The following is a 22321-nucleotide window of genomic DNA, read 5'->3' on the forward strand; positions in this document are numbered from 1 at the left end:
AGATGGCGCTATTAATGGCAAATCAGTTGTTTTCAAAGTCGAGGGACTTTGAAAAGCAGCTTGCTTTTTCACATGTAGGTCTACTATTCATAGAAAACAAAGTCTAAGTTTCTTCAAACATGTCCAGCTTTTGAGAGACATGTGAAGCAATTCTTGAGATACCTACCATTTTTTATAAACTCCTAAAATTGGTTGGGACTATATCTATTACTGTGTCAAATATACACCACACTTTTGCGAGAGTTGCTCTTTTGAAACCCATTACAAATTTAGCTGCTTACAAATACTAAAGAAACTAGGGCATCCACAATACGACTTATTGCTTATCATTGTTGAAGAAATGCTTATCATTTGTCCCATAGCAGAGCAGAAAATATATTACAGAATTACCATAATTATTTTACTAACTTTGAAATTGTTCCATCTGGAATATTCAGGAACGATGTTTTGACAGTTCTGATGGCCATTTGCTTACCTCAAGCATATTATAGATGATGTAGAGTTTAATGACAGACTGTCCTCTGATCAGGTGGTACATCATGGAATAATCAACATAGTGCATCATGAAGTAGCAGATTAGCATTATAACTCCTTTGAAAATATCACACACCTGAGCAGGCTGCAGCAAGCGTCTATCACTGAAATATAGAAAGTACACAAAACAAATAGTAACAATTGTAAACAATAGCCACATATTAAATATGTTTTTCAAAAGTACATAAAAAAGCACCAGAGCCATTAAATGCAAAGCATTTGTACTGAATGGTTTATTTTCTATTTTAACAACAAATGTTTAAATTGCTGCTGGTTTTGCCCCCAGTCAATCTAAAACTAATGATTCACACCTAACTCCTTGGTGAGGGTCACTCAGGACTTAAAAACGATACTGAAAGTAATTTGCAAGAGGAGAGCAGGCAACCTGTTTTGTTGAAAGCAGAATACCTCCTTTTTGAGTTCAAAAAGATCAGCATTCCAAGAAGTAACCCAGAATAGTCTATTAGTATTACTATTAATTAAATTAACTAATTGGCAAACCAGTGAAGCTAGGCCAGACTTGGTGTAATCTGCCCAAACTCTCTTGCCCCCATGAGCAACTGCTAAATTCTGTACTGGATGAACTATCCAAACTGTCTTCAATGGTAACCCCACCTTGCAACCTTTAATCTAACCTTAGATTACTTTAGATTAGGTTACTTTACAGGTGGCACAGAATCCCACAAACCACTGCCCAATTCCCCTGGATCCTTCTCTCCACCTGTCTGCTCTGCTCACTCAGACTCCTGTCTGTTCCTAACAGTAATTTATTCTGGATTTTAAAACAAAAATGCAGGTTTATTTCATGAGATGGAAATGCAATCAGCAAACAGACACTTAACAGAAATTGGTTTGTGGCCTTATTATGGCTTTGTGTTTGGAACGCTCAAAGAAATGTAGGGACATTTGTAGGCAAAAAGCTTTGGAAATTAATTGTTTTATTAAGGAGAAACATGAAGTAATGCAGAGGTTTTTTTAAAAAAATCTGCACATTTTGCTGTTTGTTTCCTACAGATTAAACCAAATTAAATTAATGTGAGTTGGTTTGTGGTTTCCTAATTTTTAAAACTTCTCGATCCATTTATTTTGGGAAACGGTAAAAGCTGAACTTTTGAAGAAAACCATGTGGCTTCAACAGAGGGACTGTGGTTACCGATTAAGTAACAAGCCAGAATTTTAAACCAACTACAAAACCATGAGTCAAGATTCAAGATTGCTTTGAAGATGGAACAAGGTTTGGCTGAAATGGAAAATGAAGTTCACTTGGTTTAACAGCAAACATATGCTTCATTACTTGAGAGCATCTTACATTGCAATCAGGCATGCTGCAAACGGTGTAGAAAGGGGGATATATGCACAGGCAAAATGACAATTCATATCTCGCTTTATCGAACTTGAGGTACAATTGTCTGAATGTGGCCATCATGTGCTTTAAATTGCCTGAACTATAGAAGAAAATGGATCATACTGATAACAGGACAGCTACACAATCTATCAAAAGTATATTGTACTGTAAGCATTAACTCAGAAGATGTGTGAATACATTTTGATGAAGAATAATTAAACACTGAATTCTGACTCTGGTTACATATTAGTAAAAAAATGTTTTGTAAAGCCAAGATTTAGTAAAATAGTAATTTTACAAAATATTCAGAGGCATAAACATGTGATTAATTATTTTTCTCTAAATGCTCAAGATTACGCCAAAGCAAGATTAGCCTGTAACACACAAGAATTGCTATAATCTCAGATCCTCATATAGAATAACTCTTGTTTCAGTCCAAACTCAAATAAATTACATAAAATGTTTTCAAGCTTCAGGACCTTTTATTGACAATTTAGAAGTTTTTGTTAGTGTTCTGAATGACAGTGGGTAACTATACCAGTGCTCCCAGGTTCACCCTGGCTTCCTATTTTCTCCTGAGCGTTTTCAGGTTACAAACATAACAAAAAGTCAAGCTCTTCTAAGAGTTAAACTAGACACAGCATAGTATAGCCCCAATCACCTAGACAAGGATGAGTGGTTAGTCTGATTTTAACTGTACTAAACCCTTCCTTCCTTCAACCAAAATGGGAGCAAAATTCTTTCTCCATCTTACTTTGCCACAATTACTCTCCCCAAGTGCACTTATTCTCAGCTGAGCTCCAATATTGGAAGTTAACGCAGCTATGGCAAAATTACTTGCAGAGAAGGAGTCTGCCACACCCTTCCTGAAGTCTTTTTCATTTTAAGCCCTCCATTCTTCTCTGTGTGATTAGGGTAGATTGTGTTCTCACACACACAAAGTTGCTACTATGACATTTAGGTGGGCTCCAACCTCTACCACAAATCTCCAAAAATTAACAAAAGTCCCACCTACCTGGTTACCGATTAAGAGCAACTAGCGCATGCAAAGGAGAGTGACCAATGGATATTCAGCCCAAATTGTCCCTAGACAAACGTGAGCAATTTCCATAAATTCTGCAAGGTCTTTTCTACCTGAGCACAACACTTTAAAAAACTGTCTGATGTTTGTCAAATTGGTACATATCAAAGAAGCTTTGTAATGTATATCAGAATTTGCCAAAGAGTAAAGATAGCATTCCAGACAGATCGCAGTTAAGAGCTACCTTTATTATGCACTGTAAATTCTGAACCTGTTTCACATAATCAAAGTACCGACTCCATCTGCTGGTTAAGAAAAACACCTACATAGGCAACGATGACCAAAAACAAGATTAACACGAGCATACCCTATGCCTGTATAGTAGTACCTTGGTTTACAGCCATAATCCGTTCCGGCGGTCTGGTTGTAAAACAAAACAGATTGTAACCCAAGGCGCACTTTTGCCAATGGGGCCTCCCCCCCCGCCCAAATGGGCTGTAATCCCCAAAAAGGGACATGCACTTCCGGGTTTGACATGGCTGTAATCCGAAATGGTTGTAATCCAAAGAGGTTGCAAATCAAGGTACCACTGTACTGAAAAAGCTTCATGATCGTACTTCATGGGATAAGCCCAGTGGTTCTCAAACTTTTCTCAGGGCCACACTTTCAGAATAAAAATTTGATTCCGCCACATTGAATTTTTTATTGATAAAAATACATTGAAAAACAGTAAGAAACAACTCCTAGCAGTACTCGGTTTTATAATACTGCTCCATATCTTCTTATGCAGCTTATGTTCTTATGCAGCTACATAAGAACAGGAATCATTTCCAAAATATAAACGCGCCTCTTAAATATGTATGCAAACTCAATAAGAGGTGTGAGCTTGTTTTTGCCGAATAATCTCATTTATATTATGTCTGATTTATGACAAACTCTCATCTCCCTCATGCACACAAAGAAGCCTTTCTCTTTTCTGAACTTTCATATTTGTCAGAAGAAAATCCTTGTTCACAAGAATAAGTCTCTTGAAGAGAGGAGTCGATACTGCTTCTGTTGTTTATCCATAGCACACAGAAATGTTTAAATGTTTATTTGATTGTCCTTGAATCTTCCTGCCACACTTGCCATCCTCTCCTGCCATACCCTTTTTGAACCACTGAATTATCCAATGTCAAACAATTATCCTATGAAGAGTTGTTCTCAAAATTCTGCAATACTGCACCTCCTAAAACTACTTCTGAAACATGCCTTCCGCTGAACGTATTTGGGGTCAACAGAAGTGTTTCCTGCTTCGTTTGTATGTGTCAGTAAATACTGTACACACAAAGGATGCCTCACTTAGCAGTGCTCAAAGTATAATAGCTGGATCAGGAGTAGCCCTTCAGATGTTACTGCACTACAATTCCCATCATCCCTGATCAAGCAACATGCTGCCATGAGGCAACGGGAGTTGTAAAGGAAAAGGGACCCCTGACCATTAGGTCCAGTCGTGACTGACTCTGGGGTTGCGGCGCTCATGTCACTTTATTGGCCGAGGGAGCCAGCGTACAGCTTCCGGGTCATGTGGCCAGCAAGACTAAATCGCTTCTGGCGAACCAGAGCAGCACACGGAAATGCCGTTTACCTTCCCGCCAGAGTGGTACCTATTTATCTACTTGGCAGGAGCAGGGACCAAGCAACAGGAGCTCACCCCGTCGCAGGGATTTGAACCGCCAACCTTCTGATCGGCAAGCCCTAGGCTCTGTGGTTTAACCCACAGCGCCACCCGCGTCCCAATGGGAGTTGTAATCCAATAATATTTGTAGGGCACCACATAGGCTTCCCCTTACCCAGACGATTCACAAATTGGGTGGAATTTCACGTTACACTCTTCCAATTGTTCCTTCATTTATGCTAAAAAACCACACCCTCCTTCCCCTCATCTCTTCTCAGGATTCTCCTGACTCTCCAGGAACACATTTGGGGAAGCGCAAGAGGGAAGCAGAGGAGCCCCACTGCACCTGCACCCTTGCGCTGGCTTAATGGAATCCAGGCCACTGTTTTCAGTTATAACCTAAGTTTTTAAGAGCACTCCAAAAAATGTAGTATGTGAATGAGACCCGTTTGGAAATGCAGGCATCACTCAGATGCACTTAGAGAGCCAAGCTACTTCAAAGCATGCATTTTGTGTAAGAAGCATTATTTAAAAGAAGCTAAACTTCCGTAATGTGTTTGCTTGTAGCTTGATCAACAGCAAAAACTACATGCGCACAGATAGCACAACAGCATGCTAAGAAGAAAAAAAAATCAACACCAACCTCATCCTTAGGCCTCGGTGAGAGCTGTCTCAAAACAAACAAGGCGAAATCAGAAATGGCATGACGATTAATAAGATTTCAAAACACTTTCCCTAAAGAAATTTATCTTAAAATTGAATGGGTGAGGTACTTTTCATGAGATATTTTAGTATCTATTGTTTTCATTCATACCTGTATCTTAGCATGCACATTCCTGACTTTATGTTTGTGTACGTGACAGAGTATGAGAGAGGGGGGGGGGGAGAAAGTAAAAGTCACATCTGGGCAGGGTATTCGGCACTGTTGAAGATAAGCTTTCTTTCATAAAATCCAGAAATGAATGCTCCAACCCACAAACCCTTCTTTTCATACCAGTTTTGGCATTTCATCCCTGTTTTAGATTAAGCTACACTTCCCTCCTTTCTCCAAACCAGGGAACTCTGTCTTAATTCCTGTTTAAAGGTAAAGGGACCCCTGACCGTTAGGTCCAGTCGTGACCGACTCTGGGGTTGCGGCGCTCATCTCGCTTTATTGGCCGAGGAAGCCGGCGTACAGCTTCCAGGTCATGTGGCCAGCATGACTAAGCCAGCATGGCGAACCAGAGCAGCGCACGGAAACGCCGTTTACCTTCCTGCCGGAGCGATACCTATTTATCTACTTGCACTTTGACGTGCTTTCGAACTGCTAGGTTGGCAGGAGCAGGGACCGAGCATCAGGAGCTCACCCCGTCATAGGGATTCGAACCACCAACCTTCTGATCGGCAAGTCCTAGGCTCTGCGGTTTAACCCACAGCACCACCCGCATCCCTAATTCCTGTTTAAACACCTAGATAATCCTGATCCCACCTTATTATCCTGGTTGTTAAGTTATTAAGCCAAGCTGAGACTTTATTATGCAGTAAAGCAAGGACTACAGTATGAAGAACACTTGATATGTCCTGCACATCATTTTTTAATTTAAAACTGCTTTAGATACAGCTTATATCTGAACTATGTCTTGAATACAGAGGTGCTCTTGTGTGAATTGCGGGCAGGGTGGTCCTTCAATTACTGAGGGCTTCCTCCTTCTACAGCAGCCCTCTTTGTCAAATCCAGTACTGGTCTCAGGAGGGCAAAACCCTCATGAGTGGCTTTTCATGGACAAAGGGGACTGTAGCGGGGAAAAGAGGGTAAAAAAGCCCTATTAAGTGAGCAGAGTTCCATTTGCACAGTGATATTTATCTTTCAAAAGTAGCTAATTCAGAGTATTTTGAAACAAACCCATAGCATTCACAAAGTTTACTACTCACACACAAAAATGCTATTAGTCCTCCCCGCAATTGTTTGTGGCTCATGTGAAAGGGAAAAAAAGAATCAAAAATTTGCCTGCCTGGTCTCTGGGGTTGATTTTTCACTTGCCACGGTTAACTTGACTAGTGGCCATTTACAAGCCTAGGATAACAATTCATTTGACAGCTCCTATTCATGGAAATTCAACTATTAAGATTTTTAGGCAAAATTGCATGGCGTCTCTTAAAATTGACCGGACAATCTCATTTTAAATTTAATGTGAAAATGTACTCCAACTTAACAATTCATTTCATTACCTTCCTAAATAATTTTCAAAATAAATGATACTGCAACAGGTAGGTAGCATTTGGTTTTCTCTAATTTGTCTCATCCCTGGGTCTACTTTGGTCAGGAAATAGTTGAATACCACCCAGCAAAATTCATGAACAGAAGTGTGATGTTACTAACGTGATGTTGGCTTTTTAACAACATTTTACAAGTTATGGGGAGAAATCATTTTAGCTGATAATTTAGAAGAAAAATCAGGATAGATACTCACCATGAAGGAGTCCCATGTGACATCATATTCCATCCTATAAAGGAAGTGAAAGTGCTCTTCCCTTCGGTCTGATTTACAAGAAATAAAAGAGAAAGAGAGAGAAAGAAGGTTGTAATGTTGCTACACTAGGTACGTTGACCACCATGGAAAAGAGGGAAAGTGATTGAAAACTTTATTTTCCCTCATGTAGCACATACAGATTGAAGCAGGAAAAGAGTGTTATTCTCTTTGAGATGAATGGAATGAATCATATCTGCCTAATTAAGAATTTTGGGACAATCAAGAATTTAACTCAGCAAAAAGGAATTAGATCAAATCTGTGATTGTCAAACTTCCAATATGAGACAAAAGAAAAAGGAAACAGAGAAGAAAGCCTGTATTTCTAAAAAGCTGGTATTACTATTTTGTGGAATTAAATCCGTCGATGGTGTACATATTACCTACCAAAAGACTGAAAGCCCTATGGTCTCATATAAGGGGAATACAACAGTACATATATTTATTTGTTAGTGAACACAAATTGATCCACAAAATGAGTTACATGAATTTATGCCTTTGGGATCACACTGCAAACTTGGCAGAACATGTAGTCACAAATTACTTAAAATGTGATAAGTTTGAAACAACAGGGAGGGAAATCTTAATGGAGGAGAAAGCATGTATTTCTCCAAAAGAAATAAAAGATATGGCAGTGGAAATCCACTATTTTCTGGTTACCAACAAAGGCTCAATTTGTGGCAAAAGTTATTGCTGTATTTAGCAGAATGTGCCCTGGACAGCGATAAATTTACCTTTGACAAAACTGCCGTAATCTGTGCTGAGCCCATCACATAGGGCACAACATAAACATTTAAGTTATGAACAAAGCTTTGCTTAAAAGATCACCTTCTAGGAGGAAGGCTACCCCAAGCTTGATTTAATGCTGAAGCCCTACATCAGCTGTGGGAGTGATGCAATAACACCTAACTTGGCTTTTCTTCCATGACTGCTGTTCTTTTGGGCAATGTTCCAAGTGCTACCTCGGGCCCCAGGCTTTGCTAGACCCAGATCTGCTATCTGGACCAGCAATGAGTGACATAGCCTCATTTGGCTTGCAGAAGTTGGGTGTACTGAGGCAGCACGACTGACATCTGAAACTGTTCACCTGGAAATACTCAGGATTCTCAGGCATCAGAAGATACCAGTAAGTCTTCATTGCATGACTACAGAAGTACAAATTTTAATACATTTTTTTAAAAAAGTAATTTACCCTGTTAGCTAAACATCTTGCTCAAACAATCCAAAATTAATCTGGCAGCCTTGAAAGAACCCGCCCCCCTAAGATGCACAAGTACAAAAGAACAGGAAATAATCTTAGCTATGAAGAAATCGCCTTATTCTGTTTTTATCTAGTCCAAGAGTCTGGATGCAGAAACACAGCTATATGCAATATTTGCACTTTACATGAATCATGAGAACGTGGATGAGGATTAACCTCACAAAAGAAAAGGACTGCTATACTTTCAGAGCAATAAAGAATGGGAGAATAGAATCCCGTTTAAATAATTTCTGAGAGACTAGAATAAATGGAGTGTAAACAAAGGCTGGAGATATAGGATATTTAGTCTTTCTGCTGAGATCTTGAAAAAAAACAAACCAGAATGAAGGGAGGAGCACTTTTTGTTTTTACATAGAATGGAATATGATGTTGTGTCTATAGTCCTTAAAAACAGCTCAAACACACCAATGCCCACATAATACTGGAATATGATCTTAAAATCTAATTATTTCAGTACTTTATTCCTCAGAATGTCATTTGTTAACAGGCCTACATATATTTTTCTACAGCAATATTTTCACTGTTAAAAACATGCAATAATCAAGAAACTTGAAAACAGCCATTTTTTAACCATGGAAGACAAAATTTATAGTGCATTGTGGAATTAGGTGCTGAATAAAATGACCCAATTAAAGGATTTATTAAACAAGTTGCAAATTATACAGCATCAAAAATCTATTTGCAGCACAGTTCAAAAGGGACATTTCATTCTAAAAAAAGGAGCACATAACCTGATTCTTTGCACTGACAAGCTCAATGGGGAACTGATACCAATTTTGATGTTTCTAGATTGTACTCAAGCCTTTCAAAGAAGCTGTATATGCTGAAGTCTTGGCTCCTGACATCAGTACCAGGTTTTTTCCAGTCCCCTACAACTGGTCTTAACAACAACAGCAACAATAAAACTAACTAACTAACAACTGAGTACAAGCACACCAGACATGGGATACATGGTACATTCCCAATTGTATCATGAAGAATGTGAATGTTTATTGGCAAGACGATTAATTTATTAAGTGGGCAATACATGGTATGGTCTTTCTACAGACAGGACAGTTAATAAGATGGCCAGCACATCTCACAATGTTTTCAAGTTGGCTTGTTTCAAAGAAACTATAGTTAAAATTAACTACCATTTGATCATGTCTGGATGAGTTGACAAGTTGTTGTTAAGCAGAAACTATTACTACTTACCTTGTCAGAGGAGGTGTGATTATATGAGCATGAGGCTTATAACAACTAACTCACATCACTCTACATTATGATTTAACCTGATGCTAAATAAAGATTGCTACCAGTATTTAGAGGTATTTGAATGGGTTTATTTTATAATGCTATTATTCTTCATTATCAGAGATGCTAAATGATTCTTGGAACTAAGAGGGCTATCCTGTAGCCTTCTCTTGAATGGTTTTTTACAAAATTACCCTGCAGGAATTTAAATACTGGGGTAAAATTCGTAAGCTTTAACCCTTACATTTAAATAAAGGGTATATTCCAGAGTCTCCTGCCAACCTAGCAGTTCGAAAGTACGTCAAAGTGCAAGTAGATAAATAGGTACCACTCCATCGGGAAGGTAAACGGCGTTTCCGTGCGCTGCTCTGGTTCGCCAGAAACGGCTTAGTCATGCTGGCCACATGACCCGGAAGCTGTATGCCGGCTCCCTCGGCCAATAAAGCGAGATGAGCGCTGAAACCCCAGAGTTGGCCACGACTGGACCTAATTGTCGGGTCCTCTTACCTTTTTATATTCCAGAGTAGCATACTGAGGTCCAGCACCGAGGGCCTTCTGGCGGTTCCCTCACTGCGAGAAGCCAAGTTACAGGGAACCAGGCAGAGGGCCTTCTCGGTAGTGGCACCCGCCCTGTGGAACGCCCTCCCACCAGATGTCAAAGAGAACAACAAGTACCAGACTTTTAGAAGACATCTGAAGGGAGCCCTGTTTAGAGAAGCTTTTAATGTTTGACGGACTATTGTATTTTAGTATTTTGTTGAAAGCCGCCCAGAGTGGCTAGAGAAACTCAGCCAGATGGGCGGGGTATAAATAAATTGTTGTTGTTGTTGTTGTTATCCACCTGCAAGCTACAAATTCGGTAGCTAAAAAAAAGACATGGTCAGTATTCAACAAAGTACCGTATTTTTCGCTCTATAAGACGCACCAGACCACAAGACGCACCTAGTTTTTGGAGGAGGAAAACAAGAAAAAAAATATTCTGAATCTTAGAAGCCAGAACAGCAAGAGGGATCGCTGCGCAGTTCTGTTCTTGCTGTTCTGGCTTCTGGGATAGCTGCGCAGCCTGCATTCGCGCCATAAGACGCACACACATTTCCCCTTACTTTTTAGGAGGGAAAAAGTGAGCCTAATAGAGCAAAAAATACGGTAGTTCAATTAGCACAAGGATTTCTGTTAGTGCACTGAAACTTCCCCTTCCTCTCTGATCTCCATGTGCCCCTGTGCCCTCCGCAGATCTGCTTCAGAGGGTTGGGAGAACCCACAGAACAGATTTGGAGGGTGTGCAGTGAGCATGTGGAGAGAGAGGGAGGGAGAGAGTTATGTTGTGCAGCAAAGAGTTCTTGCACTAACAGAACTACTTTTTTTAATGTATTTTGGTCCTTTTAGGAAAATCATTATAACTTAGTAAAACAAAACCTAGAAAATAAGGTTCCTGGCATGCCCTTAACACCAAATTCTGGGAGAGCACGTAGAATTTTTGAGCTAACTGCTATTCATAACCACAACTGGGTGAGGCTCAAAAATGAATGTCAAGTGTTAGGATTATTTTTTGTTTGCTTTTCAGCATGAAACTGTTTGCAATTTCAAACCAGCTCAAGCCTTAAGACTGACAAAGTTAAATAGGCCAATTAAAGTATATTTAGATCAACTAAGTAAGAGAAATAAAGGAACTTACCGCAAGCCATAACAAGGTAATGTGATGAACCTGAACATTGCCAGAAAAACTCTCAATGGGAGGAGTGTGAACACATAGAGAAAAGCATCCAGGCACAAAAAAATCCCAAAAATCATCAACTAGAGAGTAAAAGGAAAGAGAAATCAGAGTAAAAACAGTTACTTTAAAGATTTCCATGCTGATCAGCATCACAATACTAAGTCTATAAAATCATCCTTACCTTTACACAAAATACACAGAAAGCACTTACACACCAAAGACCTTATTAGAACTGCCACAAATACAGAATGCAGAAATCCTCACAAAACCAACATCAGCCAACAAAAGAATAACCTAAATCTTTCTAAAGGTTTGGAAGAACAACTATTTTTTCACAATTTCCCTAAACCTAAATGTGTGACACCATGCCAGTAAAGTAGTGGTCATGATGTTATGAGATTGAAGAACTACTTGTTTAGTCTGGGAAATTTTATGGAACAATACACTGTGCACTTGGAAAATGTTCAAGAAAATGTCTGCACTGTAAGAATCAGTCAAAGTTTGCAAACGTTCATGGCTCAATGAGTCCAATCTTTCCTCAATAGATGACCTATTCCTGGACACAATTTTAGATAATCAGCCCTGACCTTCCTTTCACATCATGGTGACTACAGTCAGTAGAGACAGGCAGCTTTTGCAGAAGTTATTTTAATTTTGAAAGTTGTCCCTCATATGGAACAATCTATGAAAAAATGTTCAGCTTTGCATACACTTGTATTTTTCAGTTTGTGAATTAGGGAATCCTGGGATTTCTCAATGAGAAATAAGAGAAATCAAATACAGCTTTTCTGCTGTTGACATCCCATACAAGCTATCCATATAGTAGGCACCTTCCTAGGTTGATACACCTTCTTAGTTGATGCAGAGTAACAATGAGGTCTAACGGGCCTGGCCAATGTCCCATGTGAACTGAAGGTGTGTTTTAGCCTGGAACATATGGCAAAACCATGTGTATTAAATAGATGTGGAAAATATTTCCTGAAGATAAGGAGGGTGAAAATAATTAGTTTATGGTTCATGCGTTATATGTTAACTGTATAGTATGGAATTGTGTACAGTACTGTTAAATCATCTTTAAAATGACTTCTGAGTTATCACTCTAAAAGGTTTTTTTAGAAACCCAGTAAGATTGATTAAATTAGATAAACATATTAATACTTAATCCCAATGTGTAAAAGTTATATTTGAAAAAAGAATCCCACCAATGTATTCCTATTTTATTCCTACCAGCCAATATTAAGTTCAAGTACAGTGGTGCCTCGCAAGACAAAATTAATCCGTTCTGTGAGGCTCTTCGTATAGCGGTTTTTTCGTCTTGCGAAGCAAGCCCATTGACAGCTTAGCGGATTAGCGCTATTAGCGGCTTTTAGCGGATCAGCTGATAAGCGGCTTATCAGCGGATCAGCTGATAAGCGGCTTAGGGCTTAGGAAAAGGGGGGGGGGAAGGGGAAAAACCCCGCAGGAACTCGCAAGACATTTTCGTCTTGCGAAGCAAGGCCATAGGGAAATTCGTTTTGCGAAGCGCCTCCAAAACGGAAAACCCTTTCGTCTAGCGGGTTTTCCATCTTGCGAGGCGTTCGTCTTGCGGGGCACCACTGTACCACTGTTTCAGTGAGAGAACTAAGTAGATTCTTATGGGACATTACGTAGTCTGCTTTGGAGTCTTCAAAGAAGCTCACCACACTCAAAAAATATAATAGTTCAGGGAGCTCAGCTTGTCAGATACAACTATCTGTCCCCCAATGTACTTTCTGGGGATTCTCTCAAGTGTTTGGGGAGATTCAGGGAGAAGAGGGGAGGAAGCCCTGTCGAGCAAATGGAACTCCTTATTCAGGCTTCTGCTAGTGGGACTCCTTACCTGAATCCTGCCAACCGCTAACAACTTTACAGTTTAATAATAATAATAAATAATAATAATAATAATAATATAAATTTTATTTATACCCCGCCCTCCCCAGCCAAGACCGGGCTCAGGGCGACTAATACCAGATATAAAACAATTGATTGAAATACAACTTGAAAAACAAGATTAAAATACAACATTAAAATGCAGCCTCATTTCAGCAGAAACTCAAAATAAAACACACATGAAAAAACCCCACAAACTTCTTGAAGCAGGAAAATAGGAAGGTGCCTTAAACAGAGTCAGACTGTTGGTCCATCTTGGTCAGCATCTAACTCTAGCATTTCAGAAAGGATGATGCAGGATGTAAGTGTTGTCAATTGTTTTTGCTCGGCATCTTTTACAATAGAAATGATGTTTATAGCACCTACATAAGGTTTACCCATGGAAATAAGTTTACAGATAAACCATTTACGAAGGGGTTCCCATTAGTGTGTCTCGTAGCCTGAAACAAGATCCACTCATAACGACTGGCATCTGCTGGCCTTTTTGCCAGGGGCAAGCCACTTTTAAAATTGAGCTACTGCTTTTCTCTTTGGCAGTGGAACTGCTGCGGAGAAAACAACAAGTGAAGCTCTGGCTGCACATGCTGTTCTCTTCAGTCCACACACCCTTTGGACACAAGCCTACACATTCAATTATGGTATCACCATACAAAAGACAAAGTGATGCTTTTGGACTCCATACATAAGACACAGCCCTCAGACCGTGTACACGGAAAAAGTAATTTTTAAAATTATTTGTTATTTAAAACCTATTCAGAAGGGCATGTTTAGAAAGTTCTGTTATGCTTTTAATAAAAGCAGAATTTGAATTTATCAGCCCAAGTAGAACGCTGAGAAAGTAGTTTACCTTTTCCAGCTCTCTTGGTATTCGCATGCACGTGTACACTCGTTCCCTCCTTTCTGTGTACTTCGCTTCATTATGTTCCAGGAAGTAACCCCTTGTAAGCTCTGCATTGATGAACCTCAATAGTGAAAGATCTGCAATAGAAGAGGGGAAATTTGTTTTAAAGCAAGTTGTACTTCAATAATAACAACTTTATTTTTTTAGGCTAAAAATATTTGTTTTCCAAGTTCAAAACATGTATTCCAAGAGTGGATGGGTTTAAATTAAGGCGGTTTAAATCAACATATTACCTATCACCACATAGTATCTTTTCAATGTTGTTGTTTTCCACTTCACATCTACTCCTTTTTTTCTCACAATTGAGCCCAAAAGCCCAGACGCAGAGTAAGCCAGCAATCAAAATGTTTGCTCATTGCAGCCCATGCGGTTAGAGGCAAGCAGGGAAGAAGATTTTACAGAACTGATCAGCTGTCAGCTATGGTTTGGTGGTCAACTGATGTAACGACAGACTATGGTTTGCCCAAATCAGGAAGTCAGAGAGGAAATTTGGACATGTGAAGAGATGCAAGAAGGAAAGGGGAGAACACCAGCATGCTGATGGCCAAACTTTGGTTCAGAATTACAGTCCAGTCCATACATAATACCAAACCATGGTTGTTCTCAATTTGTCATTCAATTTTAAGACGTGATTAAATGTAGCTTTAACATTCTTGTATTTAGATTTAACTTTAATTTCCATCCACCCACTTCAAACATCTACCCATGTTATGAGCAACTTTAAAAGTGATTTTAGCTTTATTTTTTTATACAGATAGAATCAGAGAATAATTTTTTTTTTTTTAGAAATGAAAGGGACCCCAAGGTCCAAAACCCTGCAATGCAAGACTAGACGACGCATCCTGCAATCTCTTTTGGAAATGGGAGATCTAGTGTTTACACAGAGCTCTTTAAACAAGAGCGGCGTCCACATTTAATTCAGCAGATAAAAATTACCCATTTATGTTTTTCTTGACATGTTCAAGAAGAAAATACCCCAAAGCCTCATATGAACTCCAGAACAAATTTAGAGTTCCAAATCCATCTACTCATTCCACATAAAATAATGCCCCAAGTTAATGTGTAGCTGAAATGCAGACTTTGCAATTCATATTACACTTACTACACCTTACCACCCTATAGAGAGGAGCATAATAAAGGAGTGGCGGTTTTAGCATTCTGCAAAACGCAACTCCCAATTCAAAAGTTTATATATATAAATGTGTGTGTGTGTGTGTGTGTGTGTGTACACACACACACACACACACACACACGTGATAGATCAGCTCAGATTTGTTTATTTCTATCTACTCATCAGACTCATCAAAAACAAAACTTTAACAGTACAAAAGGAGCCAATTAAAAGCTATAAAAATCTGTTCTTGCTTAAATACCAGAATTTGTCTTCTGATCCACTTATGTGATTTTGTGGAATGGGTTTACTGTACCCCTGAGATACTATTAGAAAAACTACAGTGTATCATGTCATTATCTCTACAGAAAGAGGCCTGGTGAATAGAAAGTGGTAAGGATGACATAGGCCAACTGAGGGCAGGGCTGGTGTCACCCTCCCAAACCCTGGAGATGACAATGCAGTCATTCCATACCTCCTTCCATTGACTTTGCACCATTTCCTTGTGCATGCACCCCAGTCTTACATGTCCCTGCTATGTCAGCTTGACCTTACTATTGATTGTTGTCTGCTCCAAAGGCACCCCTAAGACACACCTGAGCTCACCTGGGCTGTACCTCTGCCTTTCTGTCACATGTCTTTTGGCTCCTGTACCTTATCCACTTCATGCCAATGACTTGGGCTTCCCTCCTGTGACCACTCACATCTGAAATGATGGGCAAGAGCTGCCTATCACCTAACAGTCAATGTTAGCATCGAAAGCAGCTCAGCTATTTCAAAGTTTGCACGGTTTTACTAGAATTTGTAAAGCTTCAGAGACCACCTCTCTGACATTGTCACTATGCCAATTTTGATAAACTCACACAGAAATTCAGGGCAATCAACACAAAGTGAAAACTGCTACAGCTACATTCATGTTTATTGCCCCAATAAAGGCATTCATGTTTATTGCCCCAAGGCTGCAGAATGATATCTCCCCTAAGGTGCATTATTTGCCCACTCTGTTTCCCAGAAGAAGGTAAAGCACATCTCTTTCAGCTTGCCTTTTGCTTGACTGGTTATTCTTTTGGGGGTTTTGGACTGTTTGTTGTTTTTAATCCACTGCAGATTTCGGAATCTGGAATCTTGAACTCTTTGCTTCAAGAAGACACAGGAAAAGTTGCACCAGTGCACCCCATTTTTATGTTTATTAAAAATATATACCAAATGGTAATTGCACTTTATCCTCTTTGGTGGAAAAATATATGAAAAGTTCTCAAGATGACAGGCTGAAATCTAATTAAACTATATCTACCTGATCCCAGAGAGCTCAGCAACTGTTGGCTCAATCCATTATAGACTATTTATTACTCCCTAGCTCAATTTCTGCAGCATGAGCCAAGAGCTATGCTCAGGAAACACAGATCCTGCCATGTCATCTGCCTAGTAAACAAAATCGCCGCTGTTCTGAACCTAATTTTTTAAAACAAGATTTAAAGAACAGAACTAACCTTTACAACCAAAAGCCACTGAAGTTCAACTGTGAAATCATTAGGTCAAGCACAAGTCAGGTAACCACAAACATATAAAAAATATTGGAGTGGGGAATCACCTTCTCTACTGTTAACTCTACAATGGGAATGAAACTCTTATTTGCAGAGAATGAAACTACTATCTGACAAGTAAGGAACTTAAATGCATATCCAAAATCTCTGAATACAGTATAAAGGTTCCAATTTTGGTTAAGTAACTTGTGTATTCTGGAACGTTCACAAAGTACAGCCAGCTTCAAATATTTGCACATGTATATGAACTGCAGCTTTTCCAAACAAAAGAAACAGGTATGATGCAATAAAAAAGGTTGGCTGCACAAGGGCATTTGTAACAGTCGTTGCATAAAGACAATAAACTGAACCATAACTTGGTGGATTGTAAGTAAAATGAGTGTTTTACCAAGAATGCTTTTTATTTCAATCAGCTCCGGTGATTGGCAAGGTGGATTGCTTCTTGAAATGGTAAAAGGATATTTTGATATATATCTTGGCAAGGGAAAAAACCAAGAATAAAATATAAGATACTGATAGAGCCCCCCTGCCAGATCTGAGACTTTATTTTGAGGCATCCTGCCTATGTTGGTTAAAGGAGTGGTTGTCATTAAAGAATTCACATATTTTAGACTTAGAAGGGCATGACATTAAGTTTGGTTGGCATGCATATCTGTGGTATGAAAAGTTGAAAATACATAGAGGTTTCACAAATCATATTATTGGAGGGGGGGATGATTATAAGTATAAAAATTTGTTGGAATGGAAAACACCACTTTGGCTCTCGCCTTTAGAAGCCATAGAGGTGTATAGGAAGGAAAACTGGGCAACTTAAAGAAGCTTAATAACAGAGGAGGGTGGCAAGTTTAAGTTTAAAAAGTTTGAAGAATTACCAGGAATGTTAACAACTTGGTTACAATATCACCATTCAAATGAAGTGTTTAAAATGGATTAAAAGCTGGGTTTTGTGACTCAAAACCTCTCAGTTAGAGAGACACCTGCTAAATAGTAGTATTAAAGTGATGTCAAAAATCCTTTGTTTTCCATTCTAATAGCATCTTCTACAAGTGAAATCTTAAGTGATACATTGGGACATCGACATAGGACATAATATAGAAATGTCGGCATGGAAGTGATTATGGAATGTAGATTTAAAATTTACTGCATGTTATGGGCTAAAGGAAATTTATTTGAAAATGATTTATAGATGGTTTAACTTGGAAATGTAGTAAAAGTATTATAAATATAAGCAACCGCAGAAAGAGGGAAAGTGGAGATTGAAATAAGATACTGGAATTTGATTGTTGAAAATGTTTTCTTTTCTTTCGTTTGTTTGCTGTAAAATGGAAAATTATAAATAAACTTTTTTTAAAAAAAACATTGTGGTTTATCACCAAACCACAATGTTTGGCTGGTGATTGGATTGGATTGATCTTTATTACGGCCATTGGCCCGTTACACGACAGTTTCCCATACCAACATATTATACTTAAACCTCCAAATTTAAAATCGCCAAAACTTACAAAAGACAAACAGTAACTGAAGCAAAACAAAAACAAAAACCACCATCATACCTTACAGTAAATTTGTAACCTATACATGCCCTCTGCTCATAAATTAATCAAGGATATCAGTGGTGATATCGCCTAAAACATAGATCGTGGTTTTTTGGCTGGTGATAAATCACAATGCTGAAAATCCAACATCGCCCACCCTACTGTGGGGGAGGTCTCTACTAATAAAAAGAAAAAAGGTGGTTGCTCTTTTCTATTAATTAGAGATTTCCCTTTAAATCTATTTGGAAGCTGCGGCTCATGCAGAACATCATGGCACTGCTGACAGCTAACATGCACACGTTTGACTAGTCTTCAGCCACTGCCCTGGTCACCAGTCAATTTCTGGGTCAAATTCAACATGTTGCTTTAAACTTTAAAGACCTGGGTGGTGTGAAGGTGTCAGATAGCACCTCTATGTTAGCCTGTCAAGATGAGGGTCCTGCTCAAGTTATCATCATTAAGGGAACTTAAGACATCAACAGGGTCAAGCCCTTCTTAGGAGTAGCCTTAAAAATTCAAAACAAGCAAACACGAGAAGTTGTCATTTGATATTGGTCATTCACAAAGCTGTGCAAGGCCCATCTACCTAAATACAACTCTGGCAAATAAAAGCTGGTCTAATTTTTTTTTGCCTTGTGCACATTTAGAACTTAAATGACATAACTATATTTTCAAATAACTCTGCAACTAAGATGACCGTAGCACTATTCTATCAAGGTTGTCCATGATTTTTGTCTTTTGCTACTGCTGAAGAAATTAATAAATAATACATTTTTTAAAAAAAGAAGTGTGCTTAAAGATATTTTTTAAAAATATTAACGAATCTAAGAAAAGATCTGTAGGATCAGACCAAAGCCCTACCTAGCCGAACATCTTGTTCCCCACAGTAGCAAGCCAAATGCTCCTGGGAAGCTGGACACAAGGACAAAATGTTGTTTCCCCCCAGCAATTGATATTCAGAGACTTCCAGTCCTTGAAGGAGTATATAGCCATCATAACTAGTAGCCTCAACCTCCATGAATTTCTCTATTTCCCCTGGCTATCACTACATCTTCTGGTAGCAAATTCCACAGTTTAACTCTGCACCATGTATTTCCTTTTGTCTGTCTGAATCTCAAAAAAAATCAGTTTCACGGGATGGCACTAGGTTCTAGTATTAAGACAGTAAGAAAAACATAACTAGTCACTTATTTCATACCACTCATAATTTTATAAACCTCTATCTCTAACTAGGATTTAGTGCAGGGTCACCTCACCACTCGCCAGTTCCATGATAAATTGTTCTAGGCTTGGAACTGTCATTTATGATATCTAGAAATTTATTTATCTTGACTGGAACATGCATTTACTCAGTATATATGAAGGAGACTAAAGCCACAGATTACTATCATGCTTTCCCTTTCGGAAGTCAATATCGACCGGAAAATTTTGGTAAAGGTAAAGGGACCCCTGACCATTAGGTCCAGTCGCGGACGACTCTGGGGTTGCGGCACTCATCTCGCTTTTTTGGCCGAGGGAGCTAGCGTTCAGCTTCCGGGTCATGTGGCCAGCATGACTAAGCCGCTTCTGGCGAACCAGAGCAGCACACGGAAACACCATTTACCTTCCCGCCAGAGCGGTACCTATTTATCTACTTGCACTTTGACGTGGCTTGCACTTTGACGTGACTAGGTTGGCAGGAGCAGGGACCGAGCAACGGGAGCTCACCCCGTCGCAGGGATTCGAACCACCAACCTTCTGATAGGCAAGTCCTAGGTTCTGTGGGGGCAATAATTTGTTTCCAGTACTAAATTACTTTTTGGACCCCATATTGCCACTCACAACAATTCTGTATAGGAGTCGGTCCTATCTGAAATATCGCCTCCAGTATGCTTTTCCTATACAGTTTGCATGCAAAGATCACAATTATGCTCACTACAGGCAACCCCCCCCCATTTATGTGGGGGTTACATTCCGAGGCACTGTCCATGCTAGTGAAATCACGTATATTTGAAACACCATTGGAAAAACCTGCAAACACCCCATTCCGCCCCTTCCCTGTCACGTCTGGATTTGGCGTGAAGCACGTATGCATAGTTGCACACATACTGAACACACATAAATGGGAGGTTGGTTCCTTCACAGGCAGAGACATAGGGAAAGTGTTCTAATGGCAATTTCTCTCTAGCTCCCTGTCATTTCCCCCCTATAATGTACACATTAAGTTGTTCCAATACTTCTGGTACTCTTAATGATTGTGATCCCATTTTCCTGGGACTGTTTTCCAACTGGACAAGGACAACAACAGCTGTGATGGGGATAAATGGCCAGTTTATGCCACATGTATTTTTAGTTGCCAGCATCATCTTTTTAGGCACCCAGGAAAACAGGTGTCTGGGGGTTTTCCAGCCCTGTTCACAGCCATTTTAATGGGAAGTGCATTAAAGTGGTAACGCCTTTGGACTTACTGCTTTTGTGACCACAGGCAGTCAGAATATGTGTATTAAGGTATGTTAAAAAGCATTAATAAAGTTACTTTTCCTATCAGAACTCAGCATCAAATTTCTACAGCTTAAGAGCATCACAGAGCCTATCCAAATGTTGTCATTTTAAGAATACACCCAAGATTTAGGTGAGTACTTAAAAATGTTACAGGTTAACATTGTAAACAATGTTTCGTAGAATCATAGAATTGTAGACCATGAATTGTAGACCACAAGGGTCATGTACTCCAACCCCCTGCAATTCAGGAATCTTTTGCCCAATGTGGGGCTTGCTCAAACCCATAATTCTGAGATTAAGAATCTCATGCTCTACTGACTGAGCTATCCAAGCAGTTTGAAAATACACATAGTATATAGGTACCCTTATCAGAGAGCAGGGATGGCTGCAACTTCCTTTTGAGGGTACACCTGGTGGCAAACCCAGACCTGCTGCTGTGTAATGTGTAAAGCAAGCAATTTCTTCTTCCAAAGCCAAGAACCGAACTTCCCTTATTTTATTAATTTGAATTAAACATTCTCCTTACTGAAAGTCTGTTATCATTTCCAAACTTTTAGACTGCCCAAAATATATTTTGTTGCAAAGCAGCAATCTGATAGCAATGAAAGAAAGATCATCAGTAACAGAGCATTCTAAACAAGGAAGCCTTATATACTGGATAGCTCAGTTGGTTAGAGTGTGGTCCTGACAGTGCAGGTTCAATCCCAGTAATTGGAGATTGCAGGTTCAATCCCAGTAAGGGACAGGTGCATATTCCTGCATTGCAAGGTGCTGGACTAGACCAGAGCTTTCCAAACTTTCCATGTTGGTAACGTGCTTTTTAGACATGACACAGCAATTCAATTTTACTAGCAAACCAGAGGTTAAACTAACCCCTTTCCAGCCCCAGGAGGAGCGTGGGGCGTGTTTACATGGCACACCTACACACTGCAGCTGACACACAAATGTGTTGCAACACACAGTTTGGAAAACTCTGGACTAGATAACCCTCAGGGTCCCATCCAACTCTATGATTCTATGAGACCATAGAATTATAACAAATATAACCTCTTAATACCATTTCTTTGAATTACAATAAAGCTGCAGTCCTAAACTCAGTTATCTGGAAGTAAGCCCCTGTGAATTAAACAGGACTGAATTCTGAGTGGAATTTTTAGGACTGAACTATAAGACTGTAATTCTCTGTAAAATTAACAGGTGTAAAACGCAAAGAACACAGTGGGACTTACTGTATTTTTTCATGTATAAGATGCCCCCATGTATAAGACGCCCTCCAAATTAAGAAAACATCCTTCAGCACTAACAGTGTATAAGATGAGCCCCAATTTCAAGCCAATTTTTTTGGTAAAAAAAACCTAGTCTTATACACAGGAAAATATGGTACTTCCAAAGAAATATACTGATGATTTTACAGTGGATCACTAGCCTGCAAGGGTTATATGAGAATTATCTGAGATATTAATGTGTTTAAAAGTATAATTCACAGAATTGCAGAATGGTTTCTGTATTTTATTCAAAGCTGTGCAAAGAAGTGTTTAGCATATCCTGAAAAGCAGTCTTATTATATTT

General features: G+C 39.2%; 1 protein-coding gene across 5 annotated transcripts in view; it reads right to left on the bottom strand.

Annotated features, from left to right (window-relative positions):
• TAPT1 (transmembrane anterior posterior transformation 1) overlaps positions 1-22321 on the bottom strand; it is a 68865-nt gene that overhangs the window by 23834 nt on the left and 22710 nt on the right. For 3 of the 5 annotated variants that reach the window (XM_083698280.1, XM_083698276.1, XM_083698278.1), the window contains 4 exons: positions 14028-14158; positions 11234-11352; positions 5201-5224; positions 476-638 (listed from right to left, as the gene is read on the bottom strand). In XM_083698280.1, the coding sequence (XP_083554406.1) occupies positions 476-638; positions 5201-5224; positions 11234-11352; positions 14028-14158 (437 nt within the window). The remainder of the gene's footprint in view (positions 1-475; positions 639-5200; positions 5225-11233; positions 11353-14027; positions 14159-22321) is intronic. The other 2 variants (XM_083698277.1, XM_083698279.1) reach the window with 1 other exon arrangement.

The sequence above is a fragment of the Podarcis gaigeae genome (genome assembly GCF_964106915.1).
Source record: "Podarcis gaigeae genome assembly, chromosome: 9".
Lineage (NCBI taxonomy): Eukaryota > Metazoa > Chordata > Lepidosauria > Squamata > Lacertidae > Podarcis > Podarcis gaigeae.